Source organism: Erpetoichthys calabaricus, chromosome 9 (assembly GCF_900747795.2).
Source record: "Erpetoichthys calabaricus chromosome 9, fErpCal1.3, whole genome shotgun sequence".
In the NCBI taxonomy this organism is placed as follows: domain Eukaryota; kingdom Metazoa; phylum Chordata; class Cladistia; order Polypteriformes; family Polypteridae; genus Erpetoichthys; species Erpetoichthys calabaricus.
The window spans coordinates 44505027-44528329 of NC_041402.2; the positions used below are offsets into that span (position 1 = coordinate 44505027).

General features: G+C 36.9%; 1 protein-coding gene across 5 annotated transcripts in view; it reads left to right on the plus strand.

Annotated features, from left to right (window-relative positions):
- carmil2 (capping protein regulator and myosin 1 linker 2) overlaps nucleotides 1-23303 on the plus strand; it is a 119957-nt gene that overhangs the window by 53700 nt on the left and 42954 nt on the right. For all 5 annotated transcript variants that reach the window (XM_051931514.1, XM_051931516.1, XM_028809416.2 and 2 more), the window contains 10 exons: nucleotides 844-1016; nucleotides 1666-1734; nucleotides 1840-1933; nucleotides 2050-2148; nucleotides 3136-3264; nucleotides 3440-3553; nucleotides 3851-4026; nucleotides 17239-17326; nucleotides 18302-18418; nucleotides 20859-20925. In XM_051931514.1, the coding sequence (XP_051787474.1) occupies nucleotides 844-1016; nucleotides 1666-1734; nucleotides 1840-1933; nucleotides 2050-2148; nucleotides 3136-3264; nucleotides 3440-3553; nucleotides 3851-4026; nucleotides 17239-17326; nucleotides 18302-18418; nucleotides 20859-20925 (1126 nt within the window). The remainder of the gene's footprint in view (nucleotides 1-843; nucleotides 1017-1665; nucleotides 1735-1839; nucleotides 1934-2049; nucleotides 2149-3135; nucleotides 3265-3439; nucleotides 3554-3850; nucleotides 4027-17238; nucleotides 17327-18301; nucleotides 18419-20858; nucleotides 20926-23303) is intronic.

The window sequence follows — 23303 nt, forward strand, 5'->3', positions numbered from 1 at the left end:
AAAAAAAAAAAAAAGCATTTTTCCCTTGTTATCTGTGTATGCACTGTTGTATAATTTCTATATTTCTATCCAATGAAACAAGGGTGCCTTAAAGGATCCCTATAAAACTCCCACACTGCTCCCTCCAACTACCTCTCCTGCCTGTTCTTCAGGGTGGTAAAGATGTTATCCAAGCAGTGTTCTTGCTCCTGTGGTGAATGGCAGAATGTGAAGCTTTGATGATGCAGAATATTAGGATTTACCATGGAAGAGCATGTCAAAATACAAACATTGTCAGTTAAGTTCAAGAGGAGAATCAGTTGGCATAAATCACTCATAGTTTGTAAAGTTAATTCTCACTTCCTGTGTAACTCCCCTTTCATCCAAAGTTAAATAAAACCTTATCCCTGCCTCACTGACACTGAAATTTCCTATAAGGTGCATACATGCAGGTGTTACATTTCTGCCTGTGTCTTAAGCAACCCTTACTGAGCTAATCTCAGGGCAGTTTAGATTGAGTCATAATCAACACGGTCTTTATCGTACTGTATGCAAAGATATCTAAAAATATTTTCATTAATAAGGTCAACCACATAGCAGTTTGCTGAAAGAAGGCTGTATGTCACGTTTTTAGAAGAAGGTCAGAAAGGGTAAATTGTTAATATTTCAGTATCTATAATAATAAGAGCATTATGAATTAAAATTCTATAAAATTTACTTCAAATAGTCATATGTTCTGTCACAATGAAGTAAATATTGCTTTTGTATTAAACAATTTGTTTCTAAGTACATGTGGATGAATGAGTGGGGGTGAAGAGTGTTCTTTGTGTAACTCACGGCTTACTTTTTCCATGTTGTCTGTAGCCCTTAGAATCATTGTCTGTGGCTGAGTCCAGGTTGAAGACTGGCACCAATGTCCTAATCACTGCCTTAGGAAGTAACAATAGCCTGACCAAGATTGACATCAGTGGTAACTACATGGGAGACATGGGCGCCAAGATGCTGGCCAAAGCCTTGCAGGTCAACACCACACTAGGGTAATAATATAACTGTAACAACATGGGAATGCAGTGGACTTCAGTTGTAACCAAGAACTCTATCTGGCCAATATATCTTTATCATTTTCTCACTTCTGCTTGTCATCTCTTACCTTGCCTTGATTATAGAGAAAAGCCAAGCAAAATGACACCTTTTATTGGCTAACTGAAAAGATTACAATATGCAAGCTTTCGAGGCAACTCAGGCCCCTTCTTCAAACCCTAAAGTTGCTACAGAGGGTGTCTTGTTGTTTCCTCTGTGGTTAAAGTTGTTTTTGTTAGATTAGGTGTTACTGTATAAGTATTTTATTTGTGCTCCATATTAAAAAAGTACTATCCAGTGTCCTTGGTGTACTTTGCTAAAACAATAATATAGTATACCTTACATATACTAAAGCATCACAAGTCATTCTGATAAGGAAACAATAATATGACCTGACAAGTACAGAGAATGATAATGCAATGCAATACAATACAATACAAAGTTTAAAATAGGGGTGTACTTTTGTTGTCATTGTCTTGAGTTAAAAACATTTGGATGCACATTTTAATTTATATATACAAAATATATCGGTGAATATTTTTGCTCAGGCAGCAGGCGCCTGCATCTTACAATCAACATATTTTTGCTTCTTCATCATTTTGGCAGAACAGTGATCTGGGATAGGAATAACACATCTGCTGCAGGCTTCCTTGATGTTGCTCATGCCCTGGAACGGTAGGTTCATTGATTTATATATACAAGGTCTAAAATTGTTTTATCTACTTAGAAATGTTTTTTGTATGCTCAACATACATGTACAGTATGTCTGTGTTCCATCAGAAACTATACTCTGAAGTGTATGCCTATCCCAATAAATGATGTGTCTCAAGCATACCGCAACAACCCTGAAAAGACAGAGGAAGCTGTGCAGAAGGTGATAAAGCTTTGTGAGAAACATAACCAAGTCCAGGAATGTTTGTGGGATCTCAGGGAATATTATGTGTTATTTATTATATATTAGCTGTAATGAGTGCCCTTATTACTTCTTAGATACAAGCATGGCTTCAAAGGAACAACCAGAGACAAACAGCAGTCTCTGAGCGAGCCTTTCGACTTCAGCAAGGAATAATGACAAGCACCTCAGAGCAGGTACAGTGCAGTTTCAAATAGAAAGAAATTTTTGCTTAAGAAACAGATAAAAAAAAACTTTAAACAGAAAATTGCTTCCTGATTGGAATGCTTTCTGTGGAAAGTTGCAGATTCCCTTCATTTTTGTGCTTTCATACAGATTTTTTTTTTGCATTTTCAAAACATCTTTAAAAGCATAGCTGCAACTGTTTACTTGGATTGTGAAATTTTGCATATCAGTTTGACAATGATTAGTTAAAGGCCAATGCAGTAGCAGGGTGTGAGTTTAGGTAAACGTCAGGTACACCCAGTCGGATTACCTGCAGCACAAACTGCATTTTAAAAGGTCTTTGATGAGACTATCCCAAGGCTCTTGTCTGAACAGTCTCAAAGTTCACTACTCTCATGTTGATTTCTGTAAAAAAAATCAGTGTACTTAATATTGTTAATAGCATTTGAAAACTTTCCTTGAACCTTTTGTTAATATCTTCACTTAAAATATGAATATTTTTTTTCTTACAGTTAACAAAATGAAGTCCACTTGTGCATTAAAATATTTGAAGCCATCATTAAAATAGCAGGGTCTTTTACAATGTCATTTTTAAAATTGATTTACTATTATGGAATGAGTTGTTAATTTTAAATTTTGCGGACAAAGATGTGAGGTAACTTGAGAGTAAGTAATTCAGAGAGTTAGCAGTCATTGTAGAAATTAATTTGAGAACATTTATTTTCCAAGCTGTGTGCTCAATGAGCTATACAGTTTTTTTTTTCTTAAGGGACAAAATATAGGTAACAGAATTATGGTCACATTTATTCAGGGAGTGAGTTGTGAAGCATGTGATGTTTTTACTTTTGGTAGTTTGCTGTATCATACAGGATACCTTACATCTATATTTCTAGATATTTCTGTCTTGTATTCCCCTTCAGGTAAAGCATTGGTAAAAAAAAAATGTACATGAGGAGACTTTTTGAAACTTTACAAGTGATGGTAGACTGTCTTTGCAGCTGGTGAAACGCATGTGTGCCAAACTTGAAGACAAAGTGAAGCCACTTCAGAGCTTCTCTGTCAAAGAGGTCCAAGAAGACATTCTGCTTGCTGAAGAAGTGTTGTGTAATGCCAGGGCTTCCATGACAGTGAGTGTAAACCATTCTTGGAGCTTTAGATTTTTTTTAAATATAGCATTCCATGATCCTGGTAACATATTTGTGGAAATATATGACTGCTTTAAGAAAAGATGACTTTTGTTAAGCAACTTCATACCAGTGACAAGCATGTTACTCTACTGCTATGAAATGTTTTCCTCTGCAGCTTCTTCCCAGCCTTTATGAAATGGGAAGACTGACCCCAAGTGCTGGCATTGTGCACTGCAGGCTAAAGAAACTCATAGATGAGATCAGCCAGGCTGTCAGAAGTGAGATGCAGGTATTGTGCCTCCTGAATTCTACCTTTCAAGTACAGTGTGCTGAATTAATCAAGTACAGTGCACTGAATTAAAATCCTATTCTCTGCCACAATACTTGGTAATTTATTCCATGAGTCTATGGTTCTTTGTGTGAAGAAAACTTTTCTAATTTAAATGTGAATTAAGAAGTTTGAGGACAACTGTGTCCCTGAATTGTTCTTCAAAAATGAATTATCCCTTACTTTTATATTGTGATTCCTAAATCAGGCATACCAGATAGTGCTTTCCACGTTAGAGCTTTGCCTGTTACATTTCAGGTGTTGGTGCAGACAATGCTTGATACAGCTGAGAAGGCTTGCCCAAAGATCCTGCACAGGACGAAGGTACGAGAGCGGCTGGCCACTTATGTTTCTAAAAAGATTGTTCAGTCAGAAAAGTTTGTGAAGGAAGCAATCTTCCAGCAACTTGGTGAGGATGTCACCAACAAGCTTAGGTGAGTGTGCATGGGGACCATGGAAGTGATTACTAGTCACCAGAAATTCTTAAAAATATAATGCATATTTTGCCTGGATGTTCTCTGTAGTCACAGTGGTTTTCTCAGTTTAATTTTATATATCATAAGTTCACAAAGAATAGCATCCAAAAGCACATTATTTGAACCACATAATAGACATGACTGCTTGACTAATTCTTTAAGATTAAGACTTGTATGTCATACATTTGCCCTAAATATTGGTTTTTATTGTACACTGACTTATGTTGTGTTGTTTTTTTTTCTTTTTATATGTTTTTGGTACCTTGTATGGCTGTAATTTCTCTTTTAATGTATCTACCTTTATATTTGTTTAAAAGAGAGTAAGAAGAATTACAAGAGTTACTGTATATATGCAGAGTTGCAGACTATGCAGTGCACATTCGATGTCAGTGCAAAAAGATGCAATCAAACTCAGAGCACAATGAGTTAGCTGAGGAATTTTAACCCAAAGATTTGTTTCATTAAGCCTTAAGCCTGGATGGTCAGCTTTACTACCTGGTGACTTGCCTTTGTACAGAGTTTGCCCAGATCTTATTGTTACATTTGTAAGCACTCTGACATTTTGTTCAGGTGCCATTGTCCTTATGAGCATACAGTCCATCATGTTGTACAGCATGCTTAGTGAAGTATGCTTGATAAAACATTTTTGTATTTTTCCTTATATTTCTGTCCTGGTAAAATATTGTAGGTTGAAACTTGAGTTTTTAAATATCTGCTGGATCTGCTGGTGATGTGTGTAAGTCTTTCAGGTTCAAAACAGTGTTCTAATTTCTAAAACAATTGTATGGTGTTAAATTCCATGGATTTGATCTTATATGTAAATCACTGTTATAAAACTTGTGACTGATGTGAAAATATTTTTTGTTCACTTTGGTATTTCTTCAGATAGTAGATTTACTCATGACGGTTGGTTATTATATGAATGCATAATAAAATAAACAAATAAAAAGTATTCATTATCATCAAGTGGGAAATCCTTAAACCCTTAAGAAAAAATAGGCAACCAACATCAGAATAACCTTAACATTGATACAGACAAACAGAGCGGCAATTTAGATAGATTATTAAGGGAAAGCAATAGAATAACTGTTAATTTTTCATCCAAGTTAAAGCATATATAATCACAAAAGGTGTTATTTTTATTTTTATGAAACACCCACTGTTTTGCATCATTATTCCAAATATGACTTAGTTATAAAATGCAACATGTACCTCATCAGTCTAATATCATTAATGACTAATTAGGAAAGTGTCTTCACCACATATGGATACAAATCTTTCAAAAGTAAGGAGTCAAGAATGCACTTGCTCACTTTTTACACATTGCATTAGTTGGAGAGTGCACTAACATTTTCAAAGATTAGTTAGGCTTTTTTTGCTCATGATGATAAATGGCTAATGAGCTGTTATGAACTATCAAGAACCTTCCTTATAGACCTCTGCCAGTAGATGTCCTTAAGAGTCCTTTGATGCACAATCACACTATTCCAGTCTATGTATAAATTCTCTGTACTTGGGTTCCTTGAAACAGGGACCTTGCACAGAGACAGATTGGGAATATCTCTCTGTCTGCTCACCACTTGATAAACACTGTTATAACCTGACCAGTGTACCAAATCCCTACCTCTGACTCAGAAACATGGTCACATTACAATTACATTTTTCTGTTTTCTCAAACCAGGAATTCACCTGTCATTTTAGCAGAGTTAATCAAGGCAAAATTGTTGCTGCTTGTATTGCAATGTAAGATACAATGGGCTGTCTGTCTGGAAATGATGTACTCATAAAGATGCACACAGGTCTAAGGTGATATGTGATTCTTAAGTAGGCCACAAGTGCAAGAGATTTAGGAATGGAATGTCTGTTTGTTTGTATGGAGGTTTTATAAATAATTTTTAAAAAATTTATGAATATTTGTACACACAGATTTAAGTTCTTTTTATTCACATTTAAGGAATATGTGTGCAATTAGATGTAGGTTCATTCTACTCACCTTTCTATAAACAAGACCCTAGGTTTTTTTAGTGCCAACATCCAGACTTTCCAACATATAATGACTGAATTGAGCAAAAGTGATTTATTAATGCTGCAACATTTAAAAACGTTATTGATATTAAATGGTTAAAAAGTTTATTAGCTGATTATGCGTTTGCTGTCAGTCTTCTTCTTCTTTCAGTTGCTCCCGTTAGGGGTTTCCACAGTGGATCATCTTCTTCCATATCTTTCTGTTCTCTGCATCTTGTTATGTTACACCCATCACCTGCATGTCCTCTCTCACCACATCCATAAACTTTTGCTTAGGCCTTCCTCTATTCCTCTTCCCTGGCAGCTCTATCCTTAGCATCCTTCTCCCAATATACCCAACATCTCTCCTCTGCACATTTCCTAACCAACGCAATGTCGCCTCTCTGACTTTGTCTTCCAACCGTCCAACTTGAGCTGACCCTCTAATGTAATAATAATAATAATAATTCATTACATTTATATAGCGCTTTTCTCAGTACTCAAAGCGCTATCCACACAGGGAGGAACCAGGAAGCGAACCCACAATCTTCCACAGTCTCCTTACTGCAAAGCAGCAGCACTACCACTACACCACCTGTGAGGACGATGTACTCATTTCTAATCCTATCCATCCTTGTCACACCCAGTTCAAATGTTAGCATCTTTAACTCTGATACCTCCAGCTCTGTCTCCTGCCTTCTGGTCAGTGCCACCGTCTCCAACCCATATAACATAGCTGGTCTCACTACCGTCCTGTAGACCTTCTCTTTAACTCTTGCTGATACCTGTCTGTCACAAATTACTCCTGACACTCTTCTCCACCCATTCCACCCTGCCTGCACTCTCTTTTTCACCTCTCTTCCACAATCCCCATTACTCTGTACTGTTGATCCCAAGTATTTAAACTCATTCACCTTCGCCAACTCTACTCCCTGCATCCTCACCATTCCACTGACCTCCCACTCATTTACACACACGTATTCTGTCTTGTTCCTACTGACCTTCATTCCTCTCCTCTCTAGTGCATATCTCCACCTCTCCAGGGTCTCCTCAACCTGCTCCCTACTATTGCTACAGATCATAATGTCATCAGCAAACATCATAGTCCATGGGGACTCCTGTCTAATCTCGTCTGTCAACCTGTCCATCACCATTGCAAATAAGAAAGGGCTCGGAGCTGATCCCTGATGTAATCCCACCTCCACTTTGAATGCATCCGTCGCTCCTACCACAGACCTCACCACTGTCACACTTCCCTCGTACATATCCTGTACAACTCTTACGTACTTCTCTGCCACTCCCGACTTCCTCATACAATACCACAACTCCTCTCGAGGCACCCTGTCATATGCTTTCTCCAGGTCCACAAAGACACAATGCAACTCCTTCTTGGGCTTCTCTAAACTTCTCCATCAACATCCTCAGAGCAAACATTGCATCTGTGGTGCTCTTTCTTGGCATGAAACCACACTGCTGCTCACTAATCATCACCTCACTTCTTAACCTAGCTTCCACTACTCTTTCCCATAACTTCATGCTGTGGCTCATCAATTTTATTCCCCTGTAGCTACTGCAGTCCTGCACATCCCCCTTATTCTTAAATATTGGCACCAGTACACTTCTTTTCCACTCCTCATGCATCCTGTCACTTTCCAAGATTCCATTAAACAATCCACTGCCATCTCTCCTAAACACCTCCATGCTTCCATAGGTATGTCATCTGGACCAATGGCCTTTCCATTTTTCATTCTCTTCATAGCTGTCCTTACTTCCTCCTTGCTAATCCGTTGCACTTCCTGATTCACTATCTCCACATCATCCAACCTCTTCTCTCTCTGGTTCTCTTCATTCATCAGCCTCTCAAAGTACTCTTTCCATCTGCTCAACACACTCTCCTTGCTTGTGAGTACATTTCCATCTTTATCCTTTATCACCCTAACCTGCTGCACATCTTTCCCAGCTGGGTCCCTCTGTCTAGCCCAGGGTCGGCAACCCGCGGCTCTGGAGCCGCATGCGGCTCTTCAGCCTCCTTGTAATGGCTCCTTTTGGCCTTGACAAAAAAAAACAAAAAAACATGAAAATGAATAACGGCAATTTCTTAATTTAATTTGTATATAATATATGTAATATATATAATGTTTATTTACTACTACTACTGTTATACACTTTAACATCTAATTTTTATTTTTTATTTATAATTTGTCAACTAAAATATGCGTCACATCTACGTCTATAGCCCTCGCCTTTACCTGCAGGTGGCTTCTGGAGTGTGCGACCCCTGCACTAACCATGAATAAATCCCAAAAATGAAAAATCCCAGAAGAGAACAGAGAGTTTAATTCTGCGTGGACAGAAGCATTTGCCTTCACCGCCAACGAAGCTGGCTTACCGGTGTGCTTAATATGTGGCGATAAATTATCGAACAACAAAAAATGTAACGTTGAAAGACATTTTCGAAACAAGCACTCAGCATTCACTGAAAAATACCCAAGTGAAGATGAGCGAAAGAGAGCAATTTCGGAACTGCAACGGAAAGCTGAACAGAGCAAACATACTTTCAAAAAGTGGATCACTTCTCCACAATCAACTACAGCTGCTAGTTTTGTGGCAGCTCAAGAGATCGTAAGGAGGGGTAAGCCGTTCACAGACGGAGAATACATGAAAGAATCGTTCATAAAAAGATCAGAGCATCTATTCTCTGACTTTAAATGTTTTGGCGTAGGATGTTTTGGTGTTTGAGCGCATGATGACAGTGTTTGCCAGAGATGTACAGAAAGGTACACTCTCTCACTTCCCCTCCCTGAGAGAGTTCAAAGCAGTGAACATTCACATAAATTGTGATTATTTCCACCGTACAATTATTGCAATGCAAGCTGCATTTAGAGAAAGATTCAGTGAGTTCAGAAAGAAAAAAAACACTCTCTCCTTCCCTGGACATCGACCCATCCCTGCTGAACACATCCGCATTCACAGGAGTAAGTAAGCCCGATCTAGAAATTGAACTGGCCGCATAGCGGATAAAGATTTATGGGTGTCCAAGTTCAAATGCCTGACAGCGGATCTTGAAGAAGTCGCCCGTCAGAAGGCTACTCTCGCTAAAGAGCACAAATGGACTGATATTGAAAACCTCCCCAAACCCGACAAACTTGTTTTCAATACACGGAGTGCCATTCCCGAAACATATATGAACATGAAAAAATATGCATTTGGAGTCCTGTCCATCTTTGGCTCAACATACTTATGTGAGCAAGTTTTCTCAAGCATGAACTTCATAAAGTCCAACTATCTCTCCCACCTCACACATGAGCCTGCAGTCCTGTGTGAAGGTCAAAGTCACATCGTATAGCCCCGACATAGAACAACAACAACATTTATTTATATAGCACATTTTCATACAAAAAGTAGCTCAAAGTGCTAGAGATGAACTGCAGCGAACTTCAGAAACAGAAGTCACATTAAACAGGTGAGAACAATAGCATTTAATAGGCTAATATTTAAAAAAAACAAAAAAAAAAAACACATTTATTTCAGACCTGGAGCTGATGTAGGTTTTTTTGTATGTTCAGGTGCTTCAGTTGATTGCTGGCTGAGAGGGAAACCTGAAGAGGATGAGAGCACACTGAAATGGAATTTTATGTTTACTTTTTTAAAGCTGCTAAGCTACAGCTAAATGTTTTATTTATATTAAAGTGGGCTAGTTTTTATTTTAATTTTATACAGGTATAGGAAGGACTCAAATAGGCCTGCAGAGTTCAGTTAAATTTATTTCAAAGTAGGCCTACACATGCACACTGCACTTCTGTTTGTTGTATTCCGTGGTTGTAACATGTAAAATCTAAAAAAAGATTAAAACTTTTAAAAGTTTATAAGCTGTGTTATGTTTTGCGGCTCCAGACTATTTTTCTTTGGAGGAAGAGGGGGCAAAATGGCTCTTTTGATAGTGAAGGTTGCAGACCCCTGGTCTAGACAATCGGTACAGGTCCTTTTCTCCCTCCTTAGTGTCCAGCCTCTCATACAACTCATCATACGCCTTTTCTTTAGCCTTCACCTCCTCTCTCTTCACCTTGCGCCTTATCTCCTTGTACTCTTGTCTACTTTCTGCATCTCTCTGACTATCCCACTTCTTCTTTGCCATCCTCTTCATCTGTGTACTGTCCTGTATTTCCTCATTCCACCACCAGGTTTCCTTTTCCTCCTTCCTCTTTCCAGATTTCACACCAAGCACCCTTTTTGCTGTCACCCTTACTACATCTGCTGTAGTTTCCCAGCTGTCTGGTAACTCTTCACTACCACCCAGTGCCTGTCTCACCTCCTCCCTAAACTCAACCTTGCAGTCTTCCTTTTTCAGCTTCCACCATTTGATCCTTGGCTCTGCCCTCACTCTCTTCCTCTTCTTGATCTCCAAGGTCATCCTACAGACCACCATCCTATGCTGCTTAACTACACTTTCCCCTGTCACCACTTTGCAGTCTTCAATCTCCTTCAGATCAGCTCTTCTGCATAGGATGTAATCTACCTGTGTGCATCTCCCTCCACCCTTGTACGTAACCCTATGTTCCTCCCTTGTCTTAAAATAAATATTCAACACAACCATGTCCATCCTTCTGGCAAAATCCACTATCCTCTGACCTTCTTCATTCCTCTCCTTGATACCATACCTACCCATCACCTCTTCGTCTCCACTGTTCCCTTCACCAACATGCCCATTGAAATCCACTCCAATCACCACTTTCTGTCCCTTGGGTACACTGTTCATCACTTCATCCAACTCACTCCAAAAATCTTCTTTCTCACCCATTGCACACCCAACTTGCGATGCATATGCACTAACAACATTCATCATCACACCTCCAATTTCCAGCTTCATAATCATTACTCTGCCTGACACTCTTTTCACCTCCAAAACACTCTTGACATACTGTTCCATCAGAATAACTCCTACCCCATTTCTCCTCCCATCCACACCATGATAGAACAATTTGAATCCACCTCTTATCCACCTGGCCTTACTCCCCTTCCATTTAGTCTCTTGCACACACGCACAATATATCAACCTTCCTTCTCTCCATCATATCTGATAACTCTCTTCCCTTACCAGTCATACTGCCAATATTAAAAATTCCTACCTCAGTTCCACTCTCTTTACTTTCCTCCTCTCCTCCTGCATGTGGACACGTCTCTCTCCCCCCCCCCCCCCCCTTCTCCTTCCGCCAACAGTAGCCCAGTTTCCGCCAGCACCCTGTTGGTTAACAGTATTGGTGGCGGTCGTTGTTAACCCGGGGCTCGACCGATCCGGTATGGGAATTTGTATTGTTGTCCGCATATTGATTTGGCAAAATTTTACACTGGATGCCCTTCCTGACGTAACCCTCCACATTTATCCGGGCTTGGGATTGGCACAAAGAAGCACACTGGTTTGTGCATCCCCTATGGCTGGGTTATGTGTTTGCTGTCAATAATAACTGTTAATTATTTTTACAAATTTTCTCAAATAAGGCATGAAATAAATATTTTAAGTAAAAATAATTTTTAAATGTAAACTAAAATATGTATTTCAAATGAAATTGTATTATGGATCGGTTCTTGTCAGCTATTGGCAGAAAAGTGCTAAATACAAGTGCTAAATACAAAGATCTGCAAATAGGATTTGCCAGTGGTCACAGGCTCAGCCTCCAGAGGGGCAACAGGTTTTTGTTTCAATCGGTATCTTTAGAAACCAGTTCTTGTAGGGGTGAAACATTTAATTAGATGGCTTTCCTCAGCTTTTTATCTCAATGTCAGAAATTCTTTATATTGTACATTTTACTTGTCTTTGAAGTTAACTGAGATTCCTTTACTGTCACTTGATATAAATGAAATGTCTTTTATTTGCATTGTATACTTATATTCATCAATGATGAATCATCGTTTAATTTGCTTAAAAGTCTGAACCCTTAAATGCTTGTTTTTTCATAAACAAAGTAAATGAGCTTCATATAACTTAGTTCCTAATAGATACAAGATTACTCTGGGCTTTTGTGCGCATGTGGGTTTTTTATAAACTTTCTATTTAAAATTAATGATTAGAAAAAGAAAACAGAATTTAAGAAGCACAAATCCATTCCAGTATAGTAAACAGTTTGTTAATTATATTGGAAAAGTAGTGCATATACAGCTCTAAACCTGTGATACTGCAAAATGAGAGCCACATAACAGTAGATAATGAGTGATTCAATTAACAAACAGAATGACTTTGAATTGAGAAATTATTTATCAAAAACCTGGAATCACCAGACATCACCAGTAAATGAATTTGAGTTTACTGACTTGTGCACTCGTTTGTGTAAATAGGAGTGCTGGAAATTTGAAAGTTTTCATAGTTGTTAGTTTAACTAGAACTACTACTACTAATAATAATAATACATTTTATTTATATAGCGCCTTTCCCATGCTCAAGGCACTTACAGAATATAATAAAGAACGGCAGCGTATACAGTATATAGTATTGTACAAACCAGATAAATAAATAAAGGAGATTAAGACAGTGAATTCTGGAAAAAAAAACAGACAACATAATTGATGGTCTAGCACACACACACACAGGTTACATTAGCATCTTGACAGAGAAGTAAACTGAGAGAAGGGTAATAAAGTCAAGTAGAGCTAAAAGCCTTCCTGAACAGATGAGTTTTGAGTTGTTTTTTGAAAGAATTCAGTGACAACTAAAAATGTTTTTAGTGCAATAATGAGCCAGTACAATTTTTCTGCATTATGTCTGTATTAGTAGGTTGTTGTACCATGTTAGCCATTGTGGGTGCAAGAAGAAGTCAAGCAAAATGAGCTATTGCATTCTGTTCAGTTAGCCAATAAAAGATGTAATTTAGCTTGACTTCTCATTGCCTGCATTATTGTCCTAATTGTACCCCTGGAGGATCCAACAAAATCATTGTTTAGAACATTAGATTATTAGAACATTGGAACAACCTAGACAAGAATAGGCCATTCAGCCCAACAAAGCTTGCCAGTCCAATCCACTTAATTCTTCCAGAATAATATCAAGTCTAGTCAAGTCTAGTTTACTGCCCTGTATGTGCAGAATGACAAATTCCTTCCCTAGCTTTAGTGCATTGCTGTTTATGATTAGCTTTTTTGAAAGATATAAATTTATTTCTTTATATATATATATATAAAGATAAAGTGTGTTAAATCCTTCTTTAAAAATGAACACATTGTTTATTTGAAGACAAGAAGGCTTTATATTTAAAAAGTCAATTTTGTAGAGAGCTAAAGAAGAGAGGTTATAAGTGCTGCCTAATTTCCAACTTCTTATTACTGTTTGTGAATATATGTATTATGAGATAGTGGAAAAAAATCAGGAAACTATTAAACAAGAAAAACTTGGTTAGCCATGATTATACTGCTCCCAGTGTGATTTATTTCTCCTATCACTAATTACCATGAACAAAGCAAATTTTCAGAAGAAGGCATTCAGTGTGGTCTTATCTTTCAAGATAAGTTGAGGGTTGTGGTTGAATGTTACACCCACTCATACAGCTTGTCTGAGAAGGCCAAGAAGAAAGACTTCTTCCTAGTATATTTAAATTATGAATAGGATCTGATTAAGGACTGGAGCAGAGAATGCAGCAACATGACACTACTGGTCACTAATCTATTATAAGGCAAATGTAAAAATAGCTTAACTAACATTTGCAAAATTGTAAAGAATACACCGATCCACTCATCCATGCATCCATTTTTAAGCCAACTTTGTCTTGGACAAGGTAGCAGGGAAGATGGGGCCTATCCCTGCAAGCTTGGGGCAAAAGGCAGGAATATTATGATTAATAAATGAACATGCATTGTATATGCTATACAAGTGCCTTTAATGATATCGGAATTATCTTCCTGTCAATTGAATTATCTTCCTCTCTGTGACTGCAGTGATCGTTTTGGCTATTGCGTTTTTTCTGTTTTGCATTAGCATGTTTATCACTTTTTCCATCTTTTCTGTCTTTTGCAGTTTAGTTAGTTCAAACCATCCTTTTTGCATATCTTATACTGTTCTGTAACTTACCGCTTTAACATCATAAGCTTTTTCAATAGTACTCAATAATATCTTGTCATTTTATCTTTCACTTTTTTCTGTCTTCATTCTTTTTTTAAACAGAAGGAGATATTAAAATTTTTATAATTGAAGTTCATTTTAGTGAAATTCGACATAAGACATTCTTTTTTCTGTTGTTTTTTCTTTCTTACTAGAAATATCTGTGATAATTAGTATTTATTATTATTTCAATAACTTGTTAGTTACATTAGTCTCTTCTTTTAATAAGGTTGGATTGGGAATAGGGAGATAGTAAGTAATAGTCATCTATTCTATTGACACACTGTTACTGTTTGGTGGTGGTAGACCTAAGTAGTGTAAATTGTGAAATCTTCGCTGATACAATAAAACTTGAAAATGAGAAAAAATGAAAATCACTCTACGAGAAACTGTTCATAGTTTATTTCTAATATGGATGACATTTTGTTTGAGTTGAAGATTATTATCATGCACATGGTATAGTGAAATTAATAATTAAGGATGCTGAACATTTGCTCACCTCTGGGATGACTCAGTCTCTATAACTGGTTGATTCACATCTAATCCTCCATGTTTTTGATCTCTGTATGTGTCAAGAAAAAGATGCTTTATCTGAGATGAATCCATTGTATACTTTTGAGAGAAAACATTATGACCACCTGCCTGATATGCTGTTGTTTCCCCCGTGTGCCACCAAAACAGCTCAGACTTGCAGAGACAAGACTCCTGAAAGTGTCACCAGGATGTTTGCAGCAGATCCTTAGATTCGTATAAGTTGCGAGGTGGAGCCCCTGTGGATCGGACTTGTTGTTACAACACATCCTACAGATTCTCATTTGGATTGACATTTGGAGAATTTTATACTTCAAATTACCATTTCCAGGCAATTTATGCAGTATGGCAGGGTGCATTATCCTGTTGAAAGTTACCACTTCCATTGGGAAATACCATTGCCTTAAAAGGATGTACCTGTGCCCGTATTTATCAAGCTTCTTAGAATTACTCTTAGGAATTGTAGCATAAGTCTGATTAGGATAAGAATTTGTTCTACCTCAGAGTAGGACATGAGAAGCATTTATGAAGTATCCTACACCTACTCCCAGCTAGGAGTCAGAGTTTTGTTTGAGAATGAATGATGTCACGATATTACGGCCACAAATTGGGACTCATGATAATGTTTTGTGGTTTCCTTGGAAATCATGATGATGCCTTGTAGTTTGCAGATACTAATACTAAGGCTTCACAACAAATATAATAATAGTAATAATAATAATAATAAAAGATGTAAAACATAATTAAGCAGAATATTGCACTGAGCTGCATGTAATTGTTGTCACTTTGCAACAAACTCAGAAGTAATACTATAATGACGGCTGGGATGTAAAGACTGAGATGCACACACCAAATGAAAGTTAAGCCCGATAACAGGCATGTTTATTTAACAGTAAATGATCTACAGGCGTACTTTCCGAATAATCACCATCCTGCTATTATGGTCATGGGAAAAGCTTTCAAAGTAACAGTTATACTAAAACTAGCCATGGTTCTAAGTCACATTCACTCTTCCCATGTTTCTGATTGTCGTTCACTGTGTTGTGCCATGCCTCTCTTCATGAACCCCCAATCTGTGAATCTTTTTTTATCTAATGTCCCTGAAGTCTATGTCTACCTTCTTGAAACTTCTAAGGCATGTAAACTATAACACAGATGTTCCAGGAGTTTGTGGAATACAGAGCTCAGTGTACTTGTGTAACATTTCTCTGTCAATCAGCGAATGTCTACTTCCTAAAGTGCACCCTGGTGCCATGTCTTACCCAGGTAATTGATGCACATGTGCCAGGCAATCCACATGATGCAACACAAAACAGGATTCAACTGACAAAGTATCCTTCCTCCATTGATAGAAGGTTCAGCTTCAACACTCACATGACCATTGTAGGTGTTTTTAAAGGTAGACGGGTATTAGCATGAGTACTCTGGCTATACAGTCCCATACTCACCAGGGTTCAATGCACTGTGTGACACATCACACCATTAACAATCATAAAAATTATCTGAAATTTTTGCCACAGTAGCCTTTCTTTTTGTACATTCCAGATGGAATGCCTTTGTTGACCCCTCACATCAATGAGTTCTGGCTGCCCAAAACCCTGTTGGCAGTTTGTGGTGTTTCCTTCTTTGGACCAATATTGGTAGGAACTTGCCAAGACTGGCCATGAGCACTACACAAGCCTTTCTGTTTTAGATGTTCTCTAAGCCAATTGTCTGGCCATAACAATTTTCCCCTCAGCTGTCTGGACTCTGAACTCTGTGCTTCCTCGTTCCACTCAGATCGGCTCCTAGTAGTTTATTTATATGCAGTAGATTTGTTACTTTTGTTGCTACTGTTGTTTTTTTATTATTAGTTGTTGTTATTTGTTTATTACTATCTATTAATGTTCCTATTATTTACTTATTTATCTAGCATAGTATAGTATAGTATAGTATCATATAGCATCTATTAATGTTCCTATTATTTACTTATTTATCTAGTATAGTATAGTTCCTCATTCCTCACTTGTATTGTGCTTGTCCTGTGTTTATGTATATGTTTCACCGCTGTCCTGCAAAATACTATTTTGTGGCTGTATACTGTAATACTGAGTATGGATGATATGACAATAAAACTACTTGACTTGTGTACCTAAAGTCATCTGACTGTCTAATACATCCCTGACCTTGACAAGCTCCATTGTTACAATATAGTCGACATCATTCACTTCATATGGGAGTTGTCATAATGTGTTGGCTCATCAGTGCATATCTGATTGATGTGTAATTCATTCATTGTAATGCAGTTTTTAAAACCAATACAGATATAAAAGTATATTAAAGGATTTCAGGATTATTTTAAGTATGTTATGTTTTTCAACTATTACCTTGGGTATAATGGATTATCTGTAAATGTATGGATGGTTGGCACTGCTGTTCCACATGCATTACTTTGAAATCACATGATTTACCTGTGCAAAGTGGAAGGTTCAACAGGGAAGGGTGTCTGCACAGAGTTTGAGGTACTGGCATGTCCATTAACTCTGACTTTTTTTTTCTCTGCAATTCATCAGTGAGCTGAAACTGTCAACAACTGTCACTATTGCTGAAAACATCATTGATGAAATGCTACAGGACCTATCAGCATCTCAGAACAAACTAGTAAGTACAAGAACATTATGATCCCTGATCACCGTGGCTTGCAGTGTTCTTAGACATGTCTAAATATCTTACTTTATTGCCTCTCAAACTTGGTCCTTGGAATTCTGACATTGGTAGCTGCATTTAACCAGTTTCTCAATAAAACGTTACTTCATAGATTAATTATGTAGGTTTTTGTTTTTTTCCTGGCATGATGACACAAAAGTTAGGATGATTACCTCCTTGCATGGTTAATCATATCTTGTTTTTATCCTTTCTATAGACTGGTGTCCATTTAGGGTAGTTTACTACTTTATCTATCTATCTATCTACTTCGCTGCCTATGTTATGGGATAGAATACAGCAGCTTGTAATCATGTAAAGGAATAATTGCTTTCAGGAAAATAATGTATACATTTTGTTTATATATTTACAGTATTTTGTCATTAAAGCAAAACAACATTAAGAAAAAAGTTTAGCTAATAAAGGGATGAGCGACTATAATCCCGTATGTCAGTTTTTAACACATTTTTTAAAATCTCAAACCTAAGGTATATCACACCCTTAGGTGCATTTCTAATTTCAGAGAGCACATTTAAGAAATAAACCTATAATTCTTAAAAAGCTCACTATTTAAAATGCCCAGAAAAGAGACTGTAGGGTGTGTGCTTCTGTGCTTTGTCTTTTGTCTGCTAGCCATAAACCTTTGTCTAATTAATAGCTTCACTGAAAAAATAAAAGACACCAGCAAGTTCTTGAGTATTTTTCATACAAATGATCCACCAATACAGATGTGTTCCACAGTTAGGATGTTAGACCAATAACTATTTTTTTTATTTAAGTAGTTTAACTTTTATCACCTACATAACCTTTATGCCATCTCCCCAGTTACCTGCTGACATGAGCTGTTCTCCCTGTCTTCATGTAGATGTTCAAAAGCATGCTTTGCTTTGATTTGGCTGTAATTGTTCAAAATGCTATAAATGTCTTGCACAGGCACAGCACCTACTGGATCAAACACAGATTGTTACAACAAGGACAGGGGAGGAATCACTGCTGAAGAGAAACAAAGCTCTTTTTGAGCTTGCTGAAACAGAGTTTCCAATGGATGAGGTAACTAAATTTGTTTAACTTAACTGGTGGCAAATATAAACGAAAAACTGGTGCCACTAATACATGCAGAACCTAGTAATTGATTCAGGGTGACTTAACAGGATGTGAACATGGTGTAAAAAATATTTGTTATTAGTTTTTTTTCCCAGCAGACATCTTAAGTTTACTCTGCGCATCAGTTCTGAGCACACATTTTCAGCATTGCCATTTTTCTACAGCTTACTCTAGGTGTCATGCCAGAAACGTACAGCACTGAAGTGCATTTTGTACAATACTACTTAGTGAAAGAGACTTTTCCATTACCTGGAGTGGTAGCACATAGATATTTCCAGTCCAGTGTTCTTTGTACCATATCTGCTTCTGAACCAATATTTTATTATAATGCCTTGTGTAACCTTTCTAATGCCTTTTGTAACACTAAAAACACTCCTTTTTTGGAGTTGCCTTTATATAAATAATAATTGTTTTAACTAGACTTGTACAGTAGTGGTTTATTCTGCTGTTGCAAAACGTAAAGTCAGTGAAACTTTGAAAATTAGTCATCTTCTGTTGTTCTCCATATCTCTGTGTAGATGTTATGCAGCTTGTATTGTGTATTTGTAATTATAGGTGCTGGCACTGATGCAAGGGCTCATATATAACCCAGTGGCATAAGTGCTTGAAAAACCATGCACTCAGCTGAAGATTAAGTGCTCTTCCACACTGTGCACACCTTATATTTAACATTTTATGATTCCAGCCTTCTTTACTGTTGCAAAACCCCATTATGCAACTGTTAGAATATATTTAGCTGTATTTCTGAGGTTCTATTAGCCATTACATTCAGAACCAGATAGTTGCTATCCCAAAGTTCTATCCACATTTTATCAATTTATGCTTTACTGTTACTTTATCTGTTACATCTTCCATGTACTTTTACTTATCTGTAAGGTTTTTATTTATTTTTGGGAATAAGCTGAACATTTAATATTGTCATTCAATCTTCTTTTTATGCAAGCACCTAGTGATGGAGCTATATTAAATGATGATTGATTGGCACAATTTGACCAAGTGTAGCAGAGCAAAAGTGTCTATGAAAATAATGATCAACATAGAGCAAAGCTCCAGAAAATAAATAGTTTATATTCAGTGCTAAAATACCAATTGTAATTTTTTTTGTTTGATTTCACCCCCAAAAAGCTACATAATGGCTCCTTTGCTCAATTCATGTTGTTAGTGGTTTACACACATTACATATCATCATCTTTGGCTGAACTAAACTGGGCTGATTTAAAGAAGTGTGTGTACTCACACCAAGATTTACCATTGTTCCCTAGAGCAGCATTCATCCTTGTGGGCTCTTCTGTGGGGACTGTATGTTTGGGCTGACTTGTTATTATTGTGCTGATACATTTGGAAAAAATTACCTCCCAGAAATAAGAAAAGAAAAATGTTGTGTATACCCTGCTCAGATTCTCATCGTGAGGAGCAATTTAGAAGTGGATCAACGTGAAAAGGTAGAATAAAAACTGAATGCTAATGTGTAGGTGTCTGTACATTTTCAGTAACCTTGTGTACATATGTGTGTGTACATGAAAGTGTTGGTGTCTCTTACAGCACCCACATATTTGCTAGATTCATGTCTATTCCTTGAGAAGCAGCCAGAGGCGCATGTGTATGTGTGTATATACTGTATCTATGCATATCACTGCACAAGCTTTTAAGGAGAGAATATTTCCCTATGTGTAAAGCAGTCCAACTTGTGTGTAGGTGGCCCACTAGCTGAGCGCATGATCTAAAAATCTCTTTTTTTCAATTAAAGAATTGAGTATTCATCTGCAAAGGAACAACAATGCTTGTTGCCTCAATATCTGTGTAGGTGGCCTCCTGGCTGATTTTATTGTTAGGAGCACCCAAAACCTTTTCTGATGAGAAGATTAAGTAGTCTATAGAAGCACAGTAGTGCACGATGAATTGCAGGGGCAGGGTAACATGTGCAGGCCTCAATGCCCACACAGCACACCAGTATTGGATTTTTTAACTGTGCTCAAGGTAAAGTAGTATCTTCTCCAGCTTTGAAGTATTAAAAATTACATTTTATTTTACTGCGGTGGGCTGGCGCCCTGCCCGGGATTTGTTCCTGCCTTGCGCCCTGTGTTGGTTGGGATTGACTCCAGCAGACCCCCGTGACCCTGTGTTAAGGATATAGCGGGTTGGAGAATGACTGACTGACATTTTATTTTAGAAGTAAACTTTGTATGTCTGAATGTACATTTGTGCAATTTCCTGTAAGTAACAGGTTGTATGGAGTTATCTTGCTATACCATGGCCAGTTTTCTCCTAGGTAGTGCCGAATATACTACTCTATATGAACAATCATGGATAGTGTAGCAGCATTTCCATTCCACTGTCCACTTCAGCACACCGTAGTAATGTTTTGCCTGAATTTTTTCTTTGGCAGTATGTTCCAGTCATCCGAAGGCAAACCCTGCACACCAGAAGTATTCGTCCAACCCCAGTAATTCAGAGTAAGTCTAACTTGACAGTCTTTTTAAAAAAAGCTTTCTGATGTTTAAATGGTAGTAATACGGCTCTCTTGGGATCGGTTTTACCTGTCACACCTGTCACATAGACAAGTTCACCATGTCCCAGATTTTAAACATAAAACAGTAAGTCCCACTAACAGTTTGCATGAAAAATGGAATGAAATATCAATATTACTGCATATGCAAATGAGATCTGCATATGTGTTTCTGTAGCATTTGTCATTAGAAAGATGAGTATCATTCTTACTATAAAAAAGTGAACTAGTTTTTTCATACTTAGGAGCTCCCAATCTTAGTACAGCTGGTTTTTGTTGTAGAGTTTGTACATTGTAATTTGCAATATAAAATCTGCCATAGATCTGTGCATGTCAATTTTGTAGCCTGTATATACAAAATGAACTTGAACAGTTAAATATATATTAAATTAGATCCATTTATTTGTATTTTAAATATTTTAATTTCATCTCTTACCTTGCTGTAAATTAGTTATGTCTCTCTGTGTTACTACAATATCACAGTAAAATAATTGACCGGATTTTAATTAAATTGGAGAGCATCTAAAATCTTTGGACTACCTTAAACAAATTAGTGGCTATAAACTTACAATAATTCATAATTCAGAAAAAATAAATTGGCGAACACTTTATTAATAGTCTTTTTTTGTAGTGAGATCAATGCATTACACACCTGTAGAAGGCACATTGTGGATTTAATTTTAAACCATGTGTTGGGGGTATAAAGTAAAGTCCATTGCAAGTTAGAGCTGAAGGTTGGATTGTTAAAAGAGCAACAATTATCCTGTAATGCAATTTAGGCTCTCAAACATTATGTAGTAGGAAGCAACTTCAAGTTAATCCCTCTACTATAATACTAGCGAACTCAATGGAAATATAAAAGTAATGGATTTCTCTAAGCAAGTCCAATAAAATGCATTTCATCTGCATTCCCATAGGTGGTGCAAACATACAGAAAAATCCATATACTTGTTTATAGTTTATTGATGATATACTGTACAGTACTACAATAAAAATGTTGCAATACTACATTGTACAGCATCAAAATGGCTGACACTATATGTCTTTAAAAATGATTACCTCGGTAGTTAGAAAACTACATAGGTAGATTTAAGTCTGTTTTCTTTTTATTCTCCATGTCTTTTTAATACTGAAGGTAATACATCTGAGCTCTCTTGTTATCCAGATTCTTTTTTCTTAAATTTGATTTATATTTAAAAATATGTGGAGCTATTTAGCCCTTTGTACTTCTTGTACAACATCAAAAGCAAATCTGAGTAAAAAACAATTAAAACATAGACAGTGTGACAGCAAGGAGTGCTAATATAAATAGCATATTGTTGTTTCTTAATTCTCATTTTGTGGTGAAATTGTTTAGTGCTGCAAGTATTGATTTATTATATTCCACTAAAAATCTTTGGATCAAGATTAAATACCAGAAAAAAGCAATCTGTCTGTAATAGAATAAATTATATTCAGATGATAGTTCTGCTAGGCTGCATTCACCATGTTGACTTGCACTTCCTAAACCTGTAACTCTTTGAGAGAAAAAATAATGTTCACATTTTTGAACATTGTTGACAGGTAAATGATTAGCTTTGGTCACAGATGGAGACAGCAGTTGGAACTGAACCAGCAACTGTGTGAACTCACATCATATTTCCTTGCCAACTTTGAAATGAGTGTATCAATCAATCTCCATGTAGAAAGCCACACCACAATTCAGAATGTAAAAGTACTTTACATTTGTCATTTTACTGACAAGCCAAAACCAGCATACTCTTGAGAGGATGGATGGACTGCATTCAGTGTGTATGCCAGTCTTTTCTTGTAATTCATACATTGCATGCCAAAATACATGCTTATAACTGCAACTTTTAGGTACTTGTCTGAACAAGGAAAACATGTATCCTAAGCGATAGCCTGATGAAGTAACTATCATGCCACTACACTGAGCGTGAATTTTTTTGTTACTTCCATTTAATTTTATTTGCGTACTTTTTACAAGTTAATTATTCCTGAACTTATCTACAGTAATAAAATGAACAGAGAAGGTCAACAGTATGCAATGCCAAAAACATAGCTAATCTTCAGTGCATTTAGTTTATATAAGTAAGTGTGTAAATAGAAAAGCAACCATTTCTGCTGTGCCTTTCTTGTGGATTTGTTAACTTATACTGTAATTCCACTACTCTTTCTAGTGCAAAGAATTTTATATTTTTGTATTATTGTTTAACTCTGGACATTAAAGATTACTATATATTTTTGTTTGGAATGAAAGTAAATGTCACAATTCAACTTCAAGAGGAAATGTCGAGGCAATTGAGTTTTCAGTAATGAGTGCTC